Source organism: Lepeophtheirus salmonis, chromosome 1 (assembly GCF_016086655.4).
Source record: "Lepeophtheirus salmonis chromosome 1, UVic_Lsal_1.4, whole genome shotgun sequence".
Lineage (NCBI taxonomy): Eukaryota > Metazoa > Arthropoda > Copepoda > Siphonostomatoida > Caligidae > Lepeophtheirus > Lepeophtheirus salmonis.
The window spans coordinates 25,103,530-25,127,368 of record NC_052131.2 but is presented as its reverse complement, the minus strand read 5'-3'; the positions used below and the strand labels follow the sequence as shown (position 1 = coordinate 25,127,368).

Below are 23,839 nucleotides of genomic sequence, written 5' to 3'. Positions count from 1 at the left end.
TTTTCCTTCTTTTGGTTCCTCTAGAAACCACTGACAACATCAATAAACCTTTTATAAACTTCCCTTCCTTTTATGTACATATAAAAGTACTTTTTTTGGAAATTTCTGAGTATCCAAATATTATTTTCTTTACCTATTTGAGAAGACATAGAAGGTGCGAGGAAATTAATTCTACACTCTACATTACTACATTTAACAAAAACCTTTTCCTTAACAATTAGTCATAAATTACTAATATTTTGATACATGATTAATATATAATTAAATTACCTGGGCTGTTCGCAGGGGGTGGGATGGAGGGACTGTAGTCCCCGCTCAAGAAAAAAAAATATTATTAAGGATTTTTTGAATTTACAAGAATATTTTATATATGAAATTTAAAAAATATTATCATTTAGTTAATTTAACTATTCCAATTTTTGTTCAAAAATTTTTATTTTTTGTTAATAGCTATGAATTTTTGAAATTTTTCTACAAACAATTTAATATTTGAAATTTAAGTTTTACATTTTTGACAAAAAAATTAATTTTTTGTGATTTTTGAAATCTTTTGAGAATAGCTATAAATTTTTGACTTTTTTTTTTAGAAAACAAATGTTTATTAAAGAAATATTACCCAAATTTTTTTACATAAAATTTAGTTTTTTTGTGAACAGCTGTCGAGTTTTGAAATTTTTTTCCACAATTTTTTTTTTTTTAAGAATAGCATTAGATTTATGATTTTTTTTTCTACTTACCAAATAACTTTTTTGCAAGAAAATAAATCTTTAATTAAAAAAACAATTTACTGCTATTTTCGAGTAAATTTTTTTCATCCTGACCAAAACAATTTCTAGTAAAAAACAAAAATCCCTTATTTGGAAGGGGGCTACAGCCCCTCCAGCCCACCCCCTGTGGATGTTTCTGATAACAGTTCCTTAGTTGAGAAGAGTTGGACTAGAATTGTCTAACTACCAACTGATTTGTTGCCTCTATCCCTCCTCAGTTTATTTTCGTATAAAAGGTTGCGTGCTACAATAAATGTAATAACATGCTATGGGGAAGCTTATGCATCCAATTGATATGTGATCATAAACAATATTTATAGAGTGATGAACTTTTTATTGAGGAGGTTTTGTAATCGACCTGAGGATGTGTCAGCTGTTGTCAGGGTATTTATGAAATAATATTATACAATTTTTTGTTTATCTTTCTTTTTTCAAAGAATATATATATAGTCGTAAGTATAGCATACAATAGTTGACGTGATCTTATGCGACACTAGTGCCCTCAAGTAAACTTTTTATCGATGCCACCTTAATATTTAGGACGAGATAAGATGAGACGTCAAAATTTGGACTCAAGTTAGTCAACCAGCAAAGAACATCCAAGTCACCTTTTTTTCTTTTTGGGTGGTGGGGTTCCCAATGATTTCCATTTCATATTCGTAAAAAATAATCGAATAAATATTGTTCCAACTCGGACTGTGATTTTATTTGCGTCCAATTGGATAGAATACCTATAAATACATATTATGTACTGTAGGGGTAATCCAACGTACCTGAGTTTTATGCTTAGACCCTTGAATGCATAATGAGATAAAGCATTTACAAAAAATATTCTAATTGGCTGTTTAACTTTTTCCATAAATAATAATAATCTTGCATTTTGGTGAGAGTACAAGAAATAATGTGTGTTTCTGAGGGCGTTACTTCACTAACGCTAACATTTACAATGTATTTTATTGTCAGCTGTCAGTTTTTCTGCCTCTTTTCCCCTAATCAGTCTTCGGAACGTTGATTGGGCAAAGTCTAATCGCTGTTGTTAAGTTGCGAATGATTCTTAATACTTATTCAATAATAATTAATTCCGCAGTTGGAAAGAATGGGATAAGTGCTACCAACTGATTTTGAGCAATTTTTTTGCGAAAGTTTGCGGGATACAATTCAGGTAACAGGTGGACGTGATGTAAGTAAGGGGAGTCCACAGGGCGTGGGCTGGAGGGATTGTAGCCCCCCTTCAAATGAAGGAATGTTTGCTTTTTAGCAGAAAATTTAATGTTTGAACCGGTTTATTGCGGAGAAACAGCTCCAAACAACGCTCCGAGTCCTCGACACGTTGTAGTTTTTGGTCGACTCTGAGAAAACGCGGCACCCACTTTAAAAATACCTTTTTTATACACAATTTTTCATGGAAAATAGTAAACACACTGCCATTTAATAACTTTAATATGTCAGCTATCTCGTGCACCTTCATTTTACGATGGGAAAAAACCATTTTGCAGAATTTTTCTATGTTTTCGGAAACAACTGCAGAGTTTGGGGGGCAGAGCTTTTAGTATCATAGGTGTCGGTACAGCAACATTTAAACTCAACAAAACAGCATTCCACAGTCGCTTTCGATGGAGCAGAGATCAGATGACACTTATAAAGCCAACACACGAAATTGGTTTGAATCTATTTTTTTACAAACACCAGAAGTAGCCTCACTTCAAGCACTGTAATTTGTTAGCAAATAGTCCGATTGTCATAAAAATTTATATAATTCGTTTAGAGGCTCGTACTACATAAAAAAACTATAGATTTGGCAATAGTGGCGCCATCTGTGAAAAAAGCCTTGGTACTTATTGAACGCTGTAATAGTTATGCAATTAATCTTCTCTAATATGGAATTATCATTTAACTAGCTATAGTACTTCGATACCAGGATTGCCCGGAGTTTTTAGGCGTCAACAACTAGACAAACTGTGGCTTAATAATATAGAAGATATTCCCGAAGAAATCCTCAGTGTTTCTCTTTGCTTTTTATGAGCACACTCATATATAGGCTAGACACTTCCTCGATGAAGTTTAGCTACACACGCCTCATCTATAGTCACATTCACTATCTTATATAGTTTACATCCCTTTTATTTTATGTTTTAATATGAGTTTTAGCTGCATACGCTCGTTGTTAAAAATTAGTCCTCAATTCATATTTTATAGTATAGAGTCGTATGTCTATACATATAATACTATAAACCAGTAAGCGTAAGCTCAAGCGCGCCCGCTTTAAAAGGGGTAGAAGAACTGAGAAATTTCGACAATGATATAACGGAAGTTCATATGGCCATTTTTTGACCATTTGTCATATAAAAAAACTATGGTATTTTTTAGAATAAATAGTCAAACTTATAACAGTATAATAAAACTGGGCAGTGAAAATCCTAAATCAAAGTTTTCATGAAATTATTTAAATCAAAAATCAAGCCTATTTCAGACCTTTTTTTTAGGTAAAAGTATACGAAAAAAAAGAAAATATGTCAAAATCCTCAGTAACTTCTCTGATAGGGATTCGACGGTTTAAAAAAATATTTTTCTTCACTGCTTCAACGACTTCATCTGTTGTTGACGTGCTTGGGTGTCCAGAGTGAGGCTTCTCATTGGCATCTTGCCGGCCATCTTAGAAGAGTTTGTAACTCTTATAAACCTTTATTTATTTATTTCGAACAGTATCATCGTCTGCCATTGTCAATATTTCAAGTGTTTTGGAGCTCTTAATTTCACTTTTTACAGAATATTTGATGCAAATTCTTTGATCTATATTTTTCAATACCAAAAAATTTCTAAACACACAAATATTTCTAACTGTTATGCCTCTTTCAAACAAAATAAACATATTATATAGCTGAATTTGTAAGTATAGGTTCGTGGCGAGCGTGAAAAATAAACAAAATGACTATACCAAATGTACCTTGTCTGCAAAATTAACAAAGTCATCTGGCTGAAGTATTTGAATCTAATAAATGAGTGTGTTTTTTTTTCTTCCTATAAAAATATGAAAAATGATTAATAAATGGCTTAATTAAGATATGAAATGAGGAAAAACGATTAAAAGTATAAAAATGCGAAGGTGACCACAAAATACAGTGTAATTCTTCGCATAAGGGAGAGAAATTCACATGATATATGTAAAACTTTAAAAATACATGAAATTAGGAAAAATGTTTTTAAAAAAAATAGTAAATTGCCAAGTTTGACAGAACGAATTCTTCATTGATGAGGCCCCATGGATTCAGATGGATTAACACGTGTAAGCTTATATAAAAAATAGCAAACTATAGCAGATATTTTTTTCCCCTAATACCTTGTAGTATGCACATATGTAGTTATTTATCATTGTTATATCATATACAATGAAGTTGTACATCAATATAAAATAGCCTGGAGTCAAGAAAACGGAAAATATGAATGGTCGCAGAAAACAAAATGAAAAGAATATTATTATTATCTATGTAAAATATGTTTTTGACAATTGAGCCCTGCAGGTATCTATGTATTTTGGCTCTCAGAACTTGTTTCATTCAGGAGTAGTACTGCACTATCGACTTATTATACAGACGTGTTTGCTATTACATATTATATTATGTATTTTCAATCTGCGTGGATCACCATAAGTTAGACAGGATTTTTTTTTGATAAAAGGTAGCTTCTTCTTAATTTGTTTAAAAAAAATTCAAATAGATCATAAACACAGTGTAGGATGGGGTTTTTTTTTTTTTTTTTTTTTAAAAGTCACAAATATAAAATTATTTAAAAAAAGTTTCAAATATCTATTGCTATTCACACAGACTTTTTTTTTTTAATTTGAAAAATTAAATTAAATAAACACAGGGACGGATGCAAGGACGTTTGTAGGGTTATATTTAGGGTTGGGGTTTAAAAAAAAATTCAAAAATTAAGTTTCTAAGTTTAAATTTTTCGGTGCAAAATTGCAAAATCTAAAGCTATTCTCACGAAATTTATTATTTTTTTTTTTTAATTTGAAAAATTAAAAAAATAAACAAAGATACGGATACAAGGGCGTCAGGAGGATTATTTTTGGGGTAGAGCTTTGTTTTTGAAAAAAAAAATCACAAATAACGCTAAAAAAAGTTACCCTACCTCTGGTCCAGGCTCTTCCGACCAAAATCCAAAAAAATAGCTATATGCAGTTATAACGTGTTTTCTTTCTCTAAAAAAACCCTTGTAACGATTGTACATATAATGTCTTCTTATGAATGTATTTACATCCTGGAGAGGTTCTAAATTTTTTGAAGAAAAAAACTTTAAAAAAAAAAAAAAACAATGGGAAAAATCCATAGCTATTCTCAGAAAATGTATTTTTTTTTGGAAAAAAAATTGAAAAATTAAATTAAATTTCAAATATTACATTTTCTAGTAAAAAGTAAGAATCTCTTAATTAAATTAAATTTCAAATGTTTAATTCTCAAAAGAAAAAAATTAAATATTAAATTATCTAGTACAAAACAAAAAATCCGTTCTTTTTTTGGGTGGGGGAGGGCTTACCCCTTGAAGACGCCCGTGTACAAATATTTATTGATAGCCCTAGTATTAATTATTCATTGAAGGTTAAATTAGTATAAATTTAATTATTTGACAGTGTTAATCGTAGTTGATAAAATACATTACATATTAATATGTCGGTTGGATTAGATTTGGCTATTGATTTTTTATAGATACAAATGTTTTTTTCTTTTTTTAAGAGACATATGAGATAGCAAAAAAGTTATCTTGTACCCAGGTACATAGATTAAATATATCCAAGACTTTTTCCTCGAGGGATTTATGAGTTTAAAATTCCAAAGGTTTCCTTGGGTTTTAAGAAAATAAAGTTATAAAGGAAGAATGAAGAAAAGATCATGGGTATTGGGGGCTATATCCTAAAATATAATACATAGTAATAATGTGTCCATAAAATAAAAGTAAGCTCAAAACAAAACGAAAAGTAAGAACAACAAAAAGACTGACATTTTCTATATTATACTACTACTACTAGAGAAAAAACCCATCCTCCTTAGTGTTTTACAACCTGTCCTAGATGTAAATACACTCATAAGTATTGTATGTACAATCATTACAAGGGGTTTTTTTTAAAGAAAGGAAACACGTTATAACTGCATATGGCTATTTTTTTGGGTTTTGGTCGGAACACCCTGGACTAGAGGTAGGATAACTTTCTTTAGCGTTACCTCAAGAGAAAAAATCTACAGCTGTTCATAAAAATTAAGTTAAAAAAAAAAAAATTAAAAATTAAATTTCATGTTTATTAAATTTTTGAAAAAAATTTAATAAATATAATTTTTTAGAATTTTTTTTCCAAAATTCAATGCTATTCACAAAAAGTTAATTTTTTACACATAATTTCTCTTAATTTTTTTTATCCTGACCCGAAAAATTTCTAGTATTAATTCCTTAATTGGGGAAGAAGCTATAGCCCACCCCCCTCGGACGCCCTTCTAGTGACATGTTGTTTATTTAATTTAACAAAAGGAAGTAATACTTCCATTAGCCCCAAAAATTTTTGGAAAAACAATTTCAAAAATCTGCAAATGTTAAATCAAAATTTCAAATATTAATTCTTTGGAAAACAGTTTCAAAAATCCGGAGCTATTCACAAAAAATTTAACTTTTTGGAAAAAAAAAAGAAAAAAATATTTTTTCTAGTAATAACCGTACCCGGGTTTAGGACACATCCTATGATCTACGTAAGTAGTGGTAACCTGTAAGTTACAGAGGTTTATAATTTAAAAGATTCAAGTACAGGAAGGAAATTAGTGGGCCCCTCTGGACCTATGTATGTAGTTGTAGGATACAGATTCAAATATATGTACAATATAAAATAAACAGGAGCCCACCTGGTTCAAAACATAGATTAGGTATGATGCAACTTTGACTTTTATTGAGATGATGATGATAAACGTAAAACAGATGCTCTCGTTTCCAATTTCCTATCGATAACTAATTAAAAATATGAGCTCATTTAATAGATAGAGATTCTTCCATGGAGATATTACATATGTATAATAAATATATTTATGTATTATGTATTTTTGAAAGGGAAGAGTAGGTTAAAGGGAGCGATGATGCCTTAAGGGATGATGAAATATCGTGTTTTGTGTCCTTCCAAACACATACTATTAAAAAAATCCTTTTGCAAGTATTTGGAATCATGATTGAAATAATATAATCAATTGAGTATCATTGAGAGTATATAATATCTGGTGATTTAAAACAAAAACAATCCTAAATAAAAATCACGAAAACATGTACAATTGATTCTTTTTATAAACATCATATTGAGCCCAAATATTTCATGGACATATTTCTGTCAATTATAGGTTTCGTATCGAAATTTCTGGGATGAGTGGAGATATCCGAGAATATCATCTATAGTTTGAAGCCTTCTTTTGATTTATGTGACTGTATATAGGCCGCATATTAGCCTGCGGCACTGTTTAGCTATGATACTTTTTGTGACTGTCGTGTTACTATAAACAAATATTGGATTATTGTCAAAATTTTAAAACTCAGTTGAGTTTGATATTTTGAGCTATGAGACGTCGAGTCGAGTTTGTGTTATAAAAAATCTAATATGTGCCTTGTCAACACAAAACTAAGCTAGAGTGAATGGAACGACGTAGCTAAATGGACAACTCACTTGTGAGAAATTATTGTTGTATATATAAGTGTATGTGTGTAGGTTCGCACTCTGGTCGTTCCTAGAGAAGGAAATATACTTGATATGGAGTAAATGTAATACTTTAATGTTTTCTTATACTTCATCAGTGTAACTTCATTTGACCAATTAAAGGAACATTAAAAAAAAAGAAGATTTATAACAAAATGTAGTATGTATTTATTACACTTGTATTCTTATACGAATTATTGTCAATTTCCATTATAAAATATTCTAATTAAACCCTTTGGGAGTGTCGCATTGTCATGATTAGATAATTATACAATATAAAGTTTTGTTTGAAGGACCATATCGGGGCCAAATAAAGTCTCATAAAGCAATTGAAGCCTTTAAATTACAGTTTACATTATTGGACAGTCAGTATGTCCTTATCAATCGTAAAGGAAACTTTGGAAATGTTTCATTGACTTACTAAGCAATTTACCGATTTTCCCGTAATACCAACTAGTAAAGCAAAAAATAAAATATCAGACCAAAGACAACTAAGATGTAGGGGAAAAGAAAGCACCCTATTTGACGCAGGAACGATTTATGACAAGTTCTCTCACGTTGTCCCCTACTCCAAGGGTTGCATTACCAAGAATAAAAAGCTGAAGGAAGGGAACAAAATCCTTGAGAAGGAGCATGGAAGCCACAAGTTCAAATAACTCAAAAGTTATTTGAAGGCAACTTGGTGAATTTCTGGGCCCGCTCAATGTGGCCTTCGTCTTCACCAGACTGCAGCTCTTTTGACTAAGGGATCTGGGCACCATCGTGAGAAAGGCCCACCTCCCATGTGAATGTGGATGCCATAAAGACTCTCGTGTGGAACGAGTGGGCTGACATATTGGAGAAATACTTGAAGAAGATCTTCAAGGCTTCAGTTTTATGATCGAGGCCATTGCGGAGGCTAAGGGTAGTCATATTGAGATGTAATTGTTCATTTAAAGTAAAATAAATATATAAAGCCTGTCTCATTGACTTACTATTGGTACTTTTTGCGAATCTTGATAAAGTTGAGCTCGGAAAAATTTGTTCACGAGTCGCAGGGACACATTGTAATTGAATTAAATAGGGCTATGAAACATTGGCTAGTATGTCCTATTCTTACTCCTTGTTTTATCACCACGACCAGAAACCTTCCAATATATAATTTTATTAAACAAAAAAAAAAAAAAAAAACCCAGAAAGTATCCAGATTTACTTTATAATCATGCTTCTGATAATTTAGTTTATATGTTCTATTATATCCCATTAAAGAAGTCCGCTAAATAATATAGAAAGTGTGTCGTATGGTCCAAATGGTTAATCGTGCAATAAATACAACTCGTCAATACCACTAACCATGAAGGATGGAAGATTCGATATTATACGAGTTTATACAAATATAATTTATAATCAGAAAGAAACATCTAACGGTGTAAAGAAGTATTAATATAATTTTTCCGAAGAAAGGAGGAACCCTATCGTTAAGAAATCCAAGTTATAAAACTCTTTACTATTAAAGGAGTATAACGAATCTTGTGGCTTTATAAATAAATATCCAAAGATATCATCATATACATAGATAGGTATATAAAATAAAGCCCTAATCTGACAGGAAATCCCTCCTCCTCTAATTAGTTGTGTTTTTCTATTTTCCATACGTGTGAGAAGAAATCACTTTTATTTTTCTTTTCTTTTTACGACTATTTTCAACTTTAGGAACATTGTAAAAATAAATAAAAAAATCTTTTTTTCTTTTTTGTTAAAGAAAAGAAATTGGAATATTTTATGAACACTTTTTGAATGGAGGAGTGATAAAGTTTGAAGGTAATAAAGTTATCCCTGAGTGAAAGACTATTTAATACATACATATAGATGTTGGCCTCTTCCAAAACTACGACGACCTAGTTTTGGTTCTAAGAAATTTAAGTATTTAAAATACGAGAAATCAGAACAGTTCAAGAGATCTGATTTTATGAGTTCGAGACAAATCTTGAGTTTAGCCTCAACTATAATACAAGTACAATTTGAGGCTAGAGTAGAGTTGAGGAATTGGAGTTGAGACTTGTGACTAGACTTGGAATCGAGTTGGAATTGAAAATTTGAAGACCTATGACTCGACTTGATCTATCAATCAAATACTTGACTTAGAATCACAAGTTAAGACTCGACTTGGAATCAAAAGTTTATTTCGATTTTTCACTGGATATAAAGTACTTTTTTAAGTATCGTTTATTTTCTGAAGATTCAAACTGGGCAAGATGAAAATAAAATATTTAAAGACTTGGACTTGTGGGCAAAAACTTGAGACTCAACTTCCCCTTGCATTGTAAGAACTATTTCTCATCTCTGGTCAAGAGTAGATATGTTAAATTATCTTGGAGGAGGGGGGCTCGAAAATATCAAGTTTTATCGATCGTAATATAGCAAAATATAAGCCTAATTGAAGTGATAATTGATCAACAAAAAGGAGGAACGTTAATAAACTTTGAGAAACTGCAAATCATTGAGGAGCACATTAAATATCCTATGAATCATAAAATATGATTAAAAACACGGCAATAAACCATAAAATACTATATTCTACTCCTACCATCATATTTGGGACTGTACCAGATGCTTAAATCTGGTTCATTTCTACCCACAAATCCCTTTTTATCAAATTTAAATGAACTGAATCACGGAAAAAGGGCTAGAGAGGCCTGGAACTTTTTCAAAGTTTGGTTTTTGATTGTCCCAAGTAAAAAAGGTATTATTGCAGAGGGGGAAATATTAATCCGAAAGAGAACAGTCTAATAGTGTATATGTACCAGGAGATCCATTAAAATAATTAATGAAGGTTGAGCGATTGAAATTAATTCATATTTCTATATATTAAAGCATAAACAATTAGCTTTAAAACAAAACAAAAGTTGAGCTCTCTAGCTTACGTACAAGTCCAGAAAATGACACTTGAATATGATCGGTGAATTTCCATTTGTGCTCTCCAAGCAGTTGGGTGTCTCCAGGACCAACTTCTACGCCGTCGACAAGTCCAAAACCTTGGAGAAGGGCTATGTTAAAAAGGACAAACTGGACCGGGAGGAGTTAAATAAAACATACTAGGGCAATCCCCTCATGCCCATATGGGCCCAAGCAAGAGATCTCGGGGTTTCACACCAGACTGTCCAGAGAGGTATAAAAAAGGGCATGGAAAGAACCTTGTGAGGGTGGAGAGGCCACTTTTGACAATATAACCCCATCATCTCCGTTGCAAGACTCTTTTTAATGAATATTTTTAGTTCTTTTGAACTCCTTTTTTTGACACTTTTGCCCCCCCCCACAGCCCTGATGCCAACTCCATTGACTACACCTTTTGGATGTGCATGACTACATCTGCAGCGGATGCCAGGCATTCCGCCGCCACCTGGAATCCATAATTGTCGCTAAGGGTGGCTACATTAATGATTAAGAGAGCTCAGAGACACATCTATTTAGTGTATTGATTTTGTTGAAATTATATTTTGTAATAATACGTTATATCATGTTAAAGTTTAACATTCAAAGTGTTCAGATTTTAATAGACCACTCGGTAATTGAGATTGAATTGAACAATTTATGATGGATAAAAACCAATATATTTATTTATGTAACGGACGAATGATAACCAAAAAAAAACAGACGAGACTGTCTAATTTATAATATGTGTGCACCAGTACATATTATTATATAATACGTACTTATTCATGTCTTAGATTGTCTTATTATATCATATGTATGTAGTGGGTCAGTCCCACTCAATGCATTTTATATATTTATCTATTTACGCATGGTTTGTTTTTTGAAATACAAAAATCATATTTTTATTTATTTAATCGGATCCTAGTGATGGCACATTCATGCATCAATGGATAAGTGAAAGACTTAGGCACATATGTAATATATATATATATATCCTCCTGGATGGTACGGAGTACAGGGTGCGATCTCTATTTACACGATTCTTTTTAAATGGACTTTTTCCTGAACTAATCATCCAGTTTTAATAAAAGCCAATGTTAAATGAAGGAGAAAAAAAAATATTATCCATATAGTCTCCTCTGGCTTTGGAAACTAGACCAGGTCTAGATGACAGTCTCCTTTAGCAGATTCCGGAATTTCTCCTGAATCCTGGACATCAGCTCGGATTTTGTGTTCCAGGAGGATCTGTTAAAGAAGTTTGTAATCTCAACATAGTCTCCTCCGGCACGCATGGCAACAAGATCACTCTACCTTTTTCACCATAGCTGAATAAATACATTGTTAATCGGTGCCATTTATTTAACTAAAGCAAATTGAGTTATGTATCTCACTTTTTGTGTTACTTTGACCTCTGAAAATTTAATATCCAATTTACTGTGACCATATATAATCTTCATACCAAGTTTGATCAAAATCGATCCGTAACTTTTGCCCTAATTCCGGCGACTAACAAACAATAAGTGGAAAAAACATAATTTCTACTTTGTGGAGGGGTGATAATTTTCTTCAGAGATGAGAATAACTTCACCATGAAAAGGTCTTTAGAATAGTCTCTTGATAGCTGAAATTGGAGGTAATGGCTCTCACATATTTAAAGCAAACTTTACATCCTTCATCATGACAAAGAATGCCCTTGAGAGTAATTGTAATGACTATCATAACTCCTGCGGATCCTGTAAATGCTTATAAGTCTTTTTGATCACGTGTGAAGTGAATGATTGCTTGCAGAAAAGGATCAAATTAAATACATGTATAATTTTAGGTCGAACATATATTTTTTCGCACTATTCTTTCTTCATGCTGTTCTAAATACGTGTTTGAAATTGTACGGATTTATCTAATGGGCCTGTATTATAGATACCTAGATGACAATGCTATTGTGAAATGTCTGCTCACATATTTATGTATAAAGAATGGTCAATCCCTTACAACTTCCTTTCTTTGAAAAAAAACAAAAAAAAACCAAAAAAACAAGCCTGGTAGCATGCCTGACTCTTCCATATATCTATATAAGAAACAGATAGTATTACAACTCATTTCAACTTTTTATTTTCTTCTCTTATTTTTTCCCAGAAAATATATTGTCCATAAAACCGTCTCCGTTTCTGTAATATATACATATCTATATATAAAGTAGCTCGGTTTTTTACGAGTATCAAGAGTGACATCTCTTTCTCACAGATATACATACATACTCGTATATTATTATAGGTAGGAGCAGTAGCGAGTAAAGGAGTTGATACTAGTAATGGATATTCTCTAGAAAAGTGACCCAGTTATATCTTGTCCTTTTGAGTAGTATCATTATCAGTGAGCAGTCTTGATACTACCTTCTATTTATGTATATCTACTCATAGGACATACAAGGTTATAGAGGATATAAGTTATGTATTACTTGGGTAAGTAGGCCACATGGTCATATTCTCAAACTTTTCTTCTTTAAAAAGAGGGAACGATATTAAAAGGCCTGAAATTAACTGACAACTGTTAGACGACCCACGGCGTAATCTATTTAACATAATAATTTGTGCTGTATTTATTTCTCAATTCTCGATGTATATTAATCTTCTTTTCCGCTAATCTGTGTTCAGTACGTTGATTGGTTGAATTAGCTCTTGTTGTGGACATTACCAATAATTATTAAGTAATAAATCCCTAGTACAGAAAAATTTCCTAACATCTACCAACTAGTGTTGGATCGCTCTAAAAATAAATGAAAAGACTGCAATCCTATCAGTTCTGTTCTAATAAATTTGTCAGTCCCTAAGACCGGTCCTTATCGGTCTTTTATGGAAACAACAACAGCTAAAATGACGTAGTTACTACTAACCATGTCATTTGAGTCGCTGAAGTTTCGTCTTAATTCAAAGAGACAAGATACCTGAAATTAAAAGGAAGAGCTGTGTGACTAGAACGTATTAGTATACGTATTATAAGATAGCAAAGACTGAAAGAATACCGGTCTTTAAGACCGTTAATTGAATGGTAAAAAGATTGGAACGATAAAAAAAAAAAGAGTGTAAGGGAGACTCCACATCGTTACCTTTACTGTATCACGCAACCTTTCCTCTGAAAAGAGGGGGGGGAAGGCCCGAAATCATACGGTAGTTAGACAAATGAGTCAATCCTACCAACTGCTATACATCTTTTATTACCCCCAAACTATCACCGTCATATTATTTCTTCAGTATTTTTAAAATGAATTATAAATCTATTTCTTAATATTCAAATATACGTAGTATATTATTCTATACCGTATCATAGTAGAGCTAAGTAGTATTAAGCGTAGCTATATTTTGTTAGCATATGATAGCCAAAACTTCTTCACATAAATAATAAAATGGCCCATATATGCATTATATAAACGACGAGGGATCAACAAGAAATTGTATTCCTGTTCTTTTGGAAACGGAGAATAAGTATTGAATAACTTATAACTTTGTTTATTTACTAAAAACAATGCATTATGAAATAGTCATGACATATCAAGGAATATGAGTGAATCAACAGCTGACAACAAAATTCATAGGGTATTTTTGCTTTAGCGAGGTAACACTTTAACTGATTAAGAAATTAGTCTTAGAAACGACCCAACACTTCTACCAACTGATTTTGGGTCCCCCCCCCCTGTTTCTTTCTATATACAATAGGTTCTAAGAGACTTTGTCTAAAGCTATTTTCCCGAAAAAATAATAAATATATTTGTGGATTATTAATGCTCCAATACTAAGTAATAATTATACTTTTTTGGCCAAAAAGATAAAAAAAAGTGACCTTAATATTTTTTTTTCTTCAAAAATGAGAACCCAAAATATCAAAATTGAGCAATTTGTATTTAAAGAAAAATACTGCTTTATAAGAATAATTTAAAATAATTAGTTTTGTTTTATATTTATCACAATTTATTTTTAATTTTTGCAATGTCATATGGAGAAATACGGATTTTCGAAAGATTTTCTTCCATCAATTTTTGCCTTCGATCAGTATTTGTAGTCTTAAACATACTAAAAGACGTCCACATTACTAGTTTGAAGTTAGTATAATCTTCAAGAGTGTTGTTATATGGAGGTATCTCCTCGCTAACACTATAGATTATACGCCCAACTTTTTGCGTAAATGGAAAATTAAGGATTTCACAACTTGTCACAAAAGTATTTCTCCTTAATTGCAAGATTCATAGGGGATTGTTCAGAGTCCATTTCGGGCCAAATTTATACTTCCTCTCGTTATCTGTAGTCGGAATCTGGGTCCCTTACATATCTGATCATGTAATCATAACCCTGATTACATCATGTACATATTTTTACCTCCAAAAAGAGAGCCTAACGAAGGAGTGTTTTTGTAGGTAGATTTTCTCTCGAAAAATATCATCAAAAGCTGTTGTGTAATCTATCTAGAACCCAAATTTTCTCCATATATTTCATACCAGTTAAAAAAATGAGCATTTTTTTGAGCTATTGCATACAAATCGTAGGTCCAGTATTTGTCATTCCCATTCATGATACTCCAATTTTAAAAGATAAAATGTTTAATTATTATCTATGAATTACATGATGAAGTGTTGTTCATTTATTAATTATAGTATCTGACTCTATAATTCTACAGATGCGTTTGTCAGTGTATGAGAAACTTACACTACACAAGGAGTTCCTATGAAAAGCCATACGAAAAATACATTATTCACCCAAGAAATCCAAATATCGATAGCTGACAAAGAAAATGTGAAAATGAGGTAACTACATAATTTATCATTCAATTTTGGGCAAATAATGAAACATTTTATGTTTTAATATCGGAGTAACATTCACGGGAATCATAGTTACATACTATTGCAGCATACATCATAATCATTTTTCTTTTCTCGTCAATATGTCTGCAAAAGATTCAATAAAAGGTAACGCCGTAGACAAACACCAGATTGGTATTAATCGAGTCCGGACTTGGGGTACATAATAATTCAAAATTGCAGTCATTTGGTCTATGGGCTCTGAGTTATTATTGAATAGCTCTCCTTTTAATACATATATTTTATGTCAAATTAACGCTCTCCTGGACTCCACTATTTTTCACAACAATACATATAAATATCAATTACAAGGTCCAAATTAAATATTCAGAGGAAATATTTATGGATTTAACACTTTTACTTCATGTCCGGGGCGACCAGGGACAAATAAATGAAATATAATTGGGTTTATTTTACCTAGGCTGCAATCAAAATTAAATATCAAATGTATATTTATACTTCATATTTTTTCTATTAAGATCTCTATTACTCGTACATGGAAAAGGTGGACCCGAATGCTACTCTGACAATCAATATCAATTTCATTAACTCTTTGACTATATATCACTTTTATAGAATACTAAACCGAAGTAACGCCGTAGTGGAGTTGCTATATTTACTAAAAAAAATTTGAAGAAACTTCATCTCTAAAAATAATTAAAAAAACTCAATCCCTGTATAAGTATAACTCGATGCCAAAACAACATAGTGAAATTTGGATTGATGTGGGCATTTAAAATGTAAAACAAACCGACTAACTTAATTTGAATAGCGGCTTTTTGTTAAAACTGGGAGTCAAATACCAGAAAATTACATAGCCTGAACCGCGGGCTAAAAGTTAGTCCATGTATCACTATTAGGTGGCTATTATTCTATGAATTAGTAGTTATTTATGGTTGTTTTCAAACCATACATTTTCTAATATATCAGGGGTGTCCGCAGGGGATGGCTGGAGGGGCAGTAAGCTTGCCCAAATTAAGGAATTTTTGCTTTTTACTAGAAAATTTAATATTTGACCATTCATAGAAACTCAATTAATAACTTCACTTTAAACGGAGCGTTTAAAGGCATATTTTTTAAGAAAAGACAAGAAAAAAATGACAACAATTAATTACTTTTATTATGACAAAAATCAAAATTTTGACGACAAACTTTTATCTTTTAAGAAAAAAAACCCCGATTTTTTAAGACATATTTACTAACAAAATTATATTCAGGAGATGTAATCCCAAGACTTATTGATCCTCCTCATAAATGTTCTCAATCCTTCATCCCATTATTCAGTTGCAACTTTAAGAATTTGCTTATATAAGTAATAACATGTAACCGACAAATGTCTTGTAGTTCTCTTTAGGGTATTTCACAGCCTTCCCTCTCCCCCCCCAAAGGCTCAAAATTAGTCACTTGTAGTTAGTCAACTCTTATTTAATTATAATTGTTAAGAATTGTTCAGAGCTACTTAACAAGTTCATTCGAATTTAATTAATCCATGTTGTTCAGAACACTGTTAAGGGGGAAATCTGCATTTAAAAAAATGCATAGCATATTTGTATGTAAAGGAGGTAACGGAATGATGTAAAACTTCATATTATCTGGATGCTCTTCTCACTCAACCTTGAGCTCATAGTCACACGTCAATAATAAAGGAGAGAAAAATACAACACATCCACACAAAATGATAATGATTTGTTGTTAGTTACTCTGTTGATTGTTGTAGTATAATTAATTATATATATATTTTTTTAGAAACACACTTCAAAAGAAAGTTGAAGGGATATGTATGACAGAAAGAATAATTATAATTATCTAACATAAAGCTTAAAAAAAACACATCTAAAAAAACCAAAAAAATAACTATCACAATTAATAATAAAATATAATAATATGATTAAAATAAAATTGATAATAAAAAAAAACAACACAATTAATATTTATTTGGCATTTCTTTGAAGAGATGAGGGGTGGATTGGGGGAAGAGAACGACGAATACAGTAACGTGTGTGATGCTTAAGAAGTAGGGGTATCACGTACATAGAACACGAAATGAAATAAAGAAAGTAATTAAACAAGGATAATTTTATGTTGTTATATGACTTGTGAAAGTGTGATTGAAATTAAAAAATTAAATATAAAGGGAGGGGGAACTTTGTTATTCAAACTAGATGATTATTGATGTATACCCGTAGAGTCAGAGTCTCCGGTTTCATCATTTAAATTCTCCATGTTCAATACTGTCGATCCATCATTGACATTACTTCCGACCGGACCCACATTGATGCCAGTCTGTGTGTTCACACGACGCCATTTTGCTCTTGCATTTTGAAACCAAACCTAGAGGGGAGAAAGTAGGAGGAGTTCATTAATTAATTAATTATAGGTACCATGTACGTGAGGAACAATCATAAAAAGAGTTTTAATTTTGGTTCTTCAAAATGGAGTGCTCTAAGGTTGCTTTCTCATGAATCTATAATAGATTAACCTATTATGAGCTCTGATAATCAGGCTTATAAACAGGGCTAGACGGTCATTAAAATTAGATACTATCCAACAGGGCTAGTCAAAAAAAAAAAAAAAATACTAGGCCAAAATACCATAAGTACCGGATAATTTTTACAAGAGTACAGGATTAGTATAGAAGTACTTTAACTTTAGTTTTAAATTAGATAAATAATTTTGGGAGTATAATACTAAAAAAGGAAGTGAAATATTAGGAAATTTGTCTTAGAAATATATTTTGCTTAAAAATCACGCATAATTTCTGTTTTCAATATCTATTTGACGTATGAAACGTTGACACATTGATTGGAACCCAAAATTGCCTGTGCGTGTATATGCGGTATTTAAGGTACAACATTAAGTAGCCAAAAAGACGAGGGTGTTGAGTCCTGGTTAAAAATCATGAAAATAATATCCTAATACATCTAAAAAATGTAAATATTCATTGGCACACATTTAAAGCCAAATTGCACACAAGGCCAGTGCATCAAAGTTAACTCCGTTATAGAAAAAAATTACAGTCCTACGAAATAAATATAAAATAAGTTATAATGATTTAATCGCAAAATGGAGAGCCCTACGGATCCTTACTCTTCAAAATTTGATCTTTAATGTATATTAGAGACGCGTATTGATTAATATTTTGTGAGCTCCGATAATAATTAAGATTATTAGTCATCGAAATAATATCCCAATAAATCTAAGAAATGTATTCTTGGGCACATTTAAACCAAATTCCAGGGGCAAGACAGTGCATAATCAAAGTAGTAAATAAGGTTTTTAATAAAATGAAGTAGAGTTATTATTTTTTACTCTAAAAATGGAGTGCTCCACAGATCCTAACTTTTATTGGAGGCACTTAACGATTAACCTATTTTGGACTCCGATCAAAGTTGTTAATCATAGAAATAATATCCCAATAAATAAGAATTATATTCATTGACCAATTCAAGGCCAAACAGCACACTTGATACTGCATCAAATTAGTTCATAAGGGATGCGTTAGTAAGTATAGACTCTCATTGATTAAATACATATAAGCCAAGTGTTTTGTTTTTTTACAGATTCGATTTCACACTTGAGCTCCTCCATTTTGATCGTATTTGTACATCTTGATTTAGATTTATTTTCAGATAAATTGCAAATACAAATTAGTGTTGAGGTTCAGTCCGAGATCCAATTTTTCGGACCGGGTTTGAGTTATTTTTTCAGGACTGATAAAATCTTATATACACCCCTGCCCCAGAGTTAGTTTTAAATGAGACAGATATTTTCCTTGTGAGACCAATCTATATATAACTAGTTTCGTCTTAAATATTACAACGGTCACGGTCCGGTTTAGGATTTACAGACCAAAACCCCAAAACTAATAAGAATCAATTTTTCTTTTCTTAATTATCTTCGCTTATAATTATGTTTATATTTGTTCATTGCATGTGAGTCGACGTAACTGATAGCAATTATGTTGAGTCTCAGTCAGAGATCGAATGTTTCGATCAGTTGGGGGATTTTTTAATGATCAATCCGGACCGAAATTTTATATAAAAAAAAAATGTAATATGACAATGTTCTTTAAAAAAAATCTTTTTTTTTACCTCAATATTATTTTCAAAAAAAAAAAAGAAAAAATGACGTGAGATTTCTTTTTGTAGACCAAAGTTAGATCGAATTAATGAAAATCATCATTTTAAGGTTTAACTAGGATTTTCAGACATAATTCCAAAACAAGTAGAAATCCAGATTATAATTTTTCTCTGGCAAAATATAATATCTTTGATTATTGTTATATATATATAAATATTTGCATTTGTTAATTGTGTGATTTAATAATTACCATGGGAATGTTCTATAAATACGTAGAATTTAAATTAAATTTTTGTCATCCTTGAGAGGACATATGGGATTTGTTATTTTGAATAAGTAATTTTAATTATTTTGGGAGAAAAAGTGAGGATCTTGTTTTTGATTTTTTAAATTTCAATTAATTAATCAATTATTTAACAGTTACGTGCATTCATCTATGCATAAATAAATCCCGTAAACCAATGCTGCAGGACACAATAAGATACAAGTGAAGTCTTACCTGAAGAACTTTTTTGTCGAGCCCCGTTTTTTGTGATAACATTTTGAGTTCCCGAGAATCTGGATTTTGATTGACTTGGAAATGACCTCGCATGATACGAAGCTGGTGATGTTTAAAACTCGTTCTCGCCCTTTTGGTTTTGGATGCAGGATGCCCACTAAGAAGCTCCCCTGGATTTCCAGAACTTGGACCAAGAAACCCACTAGAGCCCGGACTTCCTAGAGCAGAACTAGCGGCGACTTGAGAAGGATTAGAAATGTCTAAATAAGCATTAAAAGATTCCATTTTCCGCTTCTTCCGACCTCTCCTTTTTTTAAGACACGGGGGTTCATTATTATTTTCGTATCCAAATTCGGAGCCAATATCGGATGATCCACCACCCCCATACCAGTCCGATGATGTCGGCGGGATCTGTGAATAACTTCCAGCAGATCCAACTGGACCCCATTCACTACTAGGATAGTGTTCAAAGAGCGGAGGTGGTGATTCGGAAGAATCCGGTAAAATAATGCTAGAAGAGACTTCCCCACTCCGACCAACACCCACACAACTCCCATAGACATGACTCAAATGCTCAAAATGCTGTTTACAGTAGAGAACATCATCAAACATGCCAAAGAGATCTCCTTTTTGTAGAAGAAGATCGCAGGTTGCGCAACGGAAACAGTCTACATGGAATAGACAATGACGTGCTTTTATGACTAGATCGGAGGGTTGGATCTCTGAGAGACATCGGTAGCATTGGCGATTGTTTGCATAGATTCTTTAGAAGATGCAGGAATGAAATATAGAAAGAATAAAATCTATTAGATAGGAACATTTATATGGTAGTCGAAATAAAATGATAGGAAGATAAATATAATAATATATTAATGAGTTGAGAAGAAGGGATTCAAGTCATCTTTGGAAGTAGGAGCAGAGAGGTAGGTAGGAACATAATATAAGTTGTTATAAGTAACTTAGGTTGAGATAACGAAGATTTCGTGAGAAAGAAATTCTTTTTTATTTTCTTCGTTATCTTTAGTAGTATGTATGTGTGTGTGTGGATGGGGGATTCATGATGATATTTCTTTGCTCGTTAATTGAAAAATGGTTGGTTTTTTTTATTTTGTTTTTTTTTGGATGTGTATTTTACAAAAAAGAGGGTCTTCTCCCAGCCCCCTCCCCCCTCTCTTTTAATACTCTACATTTTCTTCTTTCAGCCTTAAAAATAGGAATAGTTTGAGTGTCTTAATGAATCAAATAAAGGATCTCTCTGATGACATTCATCAAGTATTAAATATGAAGTGTCTATGCATGCAAAAACAAAACAAAAAGAAGAACTGAGTGTTGGCAGACGGAATTAAAGATGGTAGTACGTTTGGAGATCCTTATCACAGAGAGTGGAATCCACCTTTTTTTGGCGCTTTGTAAAGGGGGAAATACTTCTTCTATATGAAGTATCGTAATAAAAATATGATATAATATAAAGATCTGCATGCAAGTTAAGACGAATGCAGAGAGAAGAGAATAAATACACTGTCGTCTTCCTTGCTTCTTAACTCCTTCACTAATTATTATTAATAGAGTATGTATGTCTTCAGCTATCTTTACCTGAGATAATCATCCTTGCAAAAGATACTGCCTTCCTTTTCGAAGCACGAAATCTGATTCTCCAACTCCACTCCGCACTCTGAGCACTTTAGACAGCTCGTATGCCACTTTTGAGCTATAGCACTCAAATAATACTTGTCCACTATCCGAAGACGACATCCCGCACAGAGTGGAGCCTCATGGGAGAGAGAGGAACTGCTCCAGTTCCAGGATTCAGAGCTAAGGGCCGGTGGTGGGGAATAAGTCATTACTTTTGGGAGGATTCCTTCATTTTCCTCCGGATCATGATGGTCGTGTATTACAAAGGATCGTCTCCATTCAACAACAACAAGCTTTTCAAGTCACTTATGGATTCATTCCTCCTTTATCGCTTGTAATATTATTATGAATTTGTTATTATCGTCGTAGACGATGACTTTTTTCCTCTTTTTCTTCTTGATCCTATACTCAGTACTCACCACCCTCAAAGTACTTCTTCACTTCTGCCTTTTCTGTGAGGTTTTTTTTCCTCATCTCCCCATTCCTCTATTTCTTTCTTTTTTTTTCCTTCCTTCCTCTCTCTTTTCCTTCTCTTGTAGTTGTTATACTTCTTCTTCTATTATGCATACAGCAATATTTGTAATACACCTTTCCTCAGCAGCTCTACTGTCTTCGTCTTCTCCTTTTTTTTTTCTTTTCTTTCTTTTTACTAACACTACCAGCACCACCACGCAGCTCTAGTACAACTACGACTTCCACCATTATTTTTCTCATCTGACAGAGAGTACGTACTTTACACACCAACAAGAGTACGCTTTCAAACTTTTTCTTCCTCGCCGTCAACAACGTCGTTCATTTCATCGACGAAAGGGACGACTCCTCCCCCTTTACCCCACCGTCATCCGGAGATTTCATTATTATTTTTCTGCATAGAAGGAGCGCCTCGGAAGCTGTTGTTGTAGTCGTAGTCTGCCTCTGTTTTCATTTTTATTATCTATTTTCCCTTTTCTTTTAACAAACACATCGATACGGATCATTTCCGAGCTGTCCCAGCTGGAACTTCCGGGGAATATTTCTTACATTCCTTGCAGAAATGATTTGCATACTTGGAATTGAAATAATTCCTTCTCCACACTTTTAAGAACACATCAAAAACAACAACATCTGCGTCCACGTGACTACTGACTAGCACCTGACCCGTAGGTATTATGTTAGGGGAAAACAATTTCTACTTGGAGTCGGATGTACATAGTTTGGAATCTGTTGTTGGAAATTGTCTTTGTAGTTCTTTTTCTTCTCGTTGCATGGATGATTTAATTAGAATCAAGAATCACAGACACACACACACAACTACTTTGAAAAGATTTGACCCTTACAACTGACCTTAATGTACTCATAATAATATTTGATGAGAAGGAACGGTCAAGCAAAAGATTTCCATGTCGATTGAAAATGACATACATAAATATATTTTGCCTATGGCGCCAATGCATTTTTGATCATCATAATTAATCATGAACTCTCCAGGATCCAGTTGACCTCTAAAGTTGCTTCAATAACAATAATTATTATTATTCTTCATAATAATAAAAAAATTGAAGATAAAACGTTGCCCACATGAAAGGCGGGAGAGAGGAAGGGAGGGAGGCATAGAGCATCTGGTCACATTATTCATTAATATTAATATGTATTATTTGATCTATGGAGGGATCCACCCAAGAACCTGGGTCCAAGCACGTGTCTTATCACCTATACAAACTCACAAACAAACAAGAAATACAAAAATTCCTTACATATTATTCAAGAAATAGGAGGAAAACTTACCAGCTATTTAGTATTTACATATTTACAAATCCATGAATTAATATTTAACAGATTTCAGGGAGCAATATTCTTCATTGCATCTCTCAAATTTTCCTGTTCCAAAAGATAATGAACATTAATTAATTGGTAGTTTTAAATGTTGGGGTTCGGTCTGAAAATCCTAGACCGTGATGCTTTTTAGTGGGCCCTACTAGTGGGCGAGGACACAAAAGTTAGAAAATTTTCATATCCGTTTTCACTTCTACATTATTTTATTTTGAGCCATTTTTATGGCAAACTTTTGAATCAAAAGTGAATCATTCAACAATGCCCTACACTTTTTATTCAATATGTCCCCCTCCATTCGGAATGATTGCTTCAATACGGAGACAAATGTTGTACCTTGTTGAACGTTTGTGCCGAGGTGCTGTCTTGGGTAAACACATGGTTGTCCCGGAGGAATTTGCTCTTCAACCATTGTAAGAGGACCCTTACCTGAGCTGGATGTTTTGTCCTGAAGGTTCATTCGACCTCAGCTCTTGATTCAGCCAAGAAGCGATCATTACTCCTATTCAGAACAGCGTCAACTTGTTTTGCTTGTTGCTCGGACATTTTTGATCGCAAAAAATAACGCAATC

General features: G+C 32.5%; 1 protein-coding gene across 1 annotated transcript; it reads right to left on the bottom strand.

Annotated features, from left to right (window-relative positions):
* Positions 1-16,955: 16,955 nt before the first annotated feature.
* LOC121123005 (LIM/homeobox protein Lhx2) lies at positions 16,956-22,063 on the bottom strand. The gene is made up of 3 exons (XM_040718086.2): positions 21,420-22,063; positions 19,827-20,589; positions 16,956-17,578 (listed from the first exon to the last, which is right to left on the bottom strand). The coding sequence occupies exons 1-3, from the start codon at positions 21,665-21,667 to the stop codon at positions 17,414-17,416; spliced, it is 1,176 nt and encodes a 391-aa protein (XP_040574020.1). The 5' UTR covers positions 21,668-22,063; the 3' UTR covers positions 16,956-17,413.
* Positions 22,064-23,839: the final 1,776 nt, after the last annotated feature.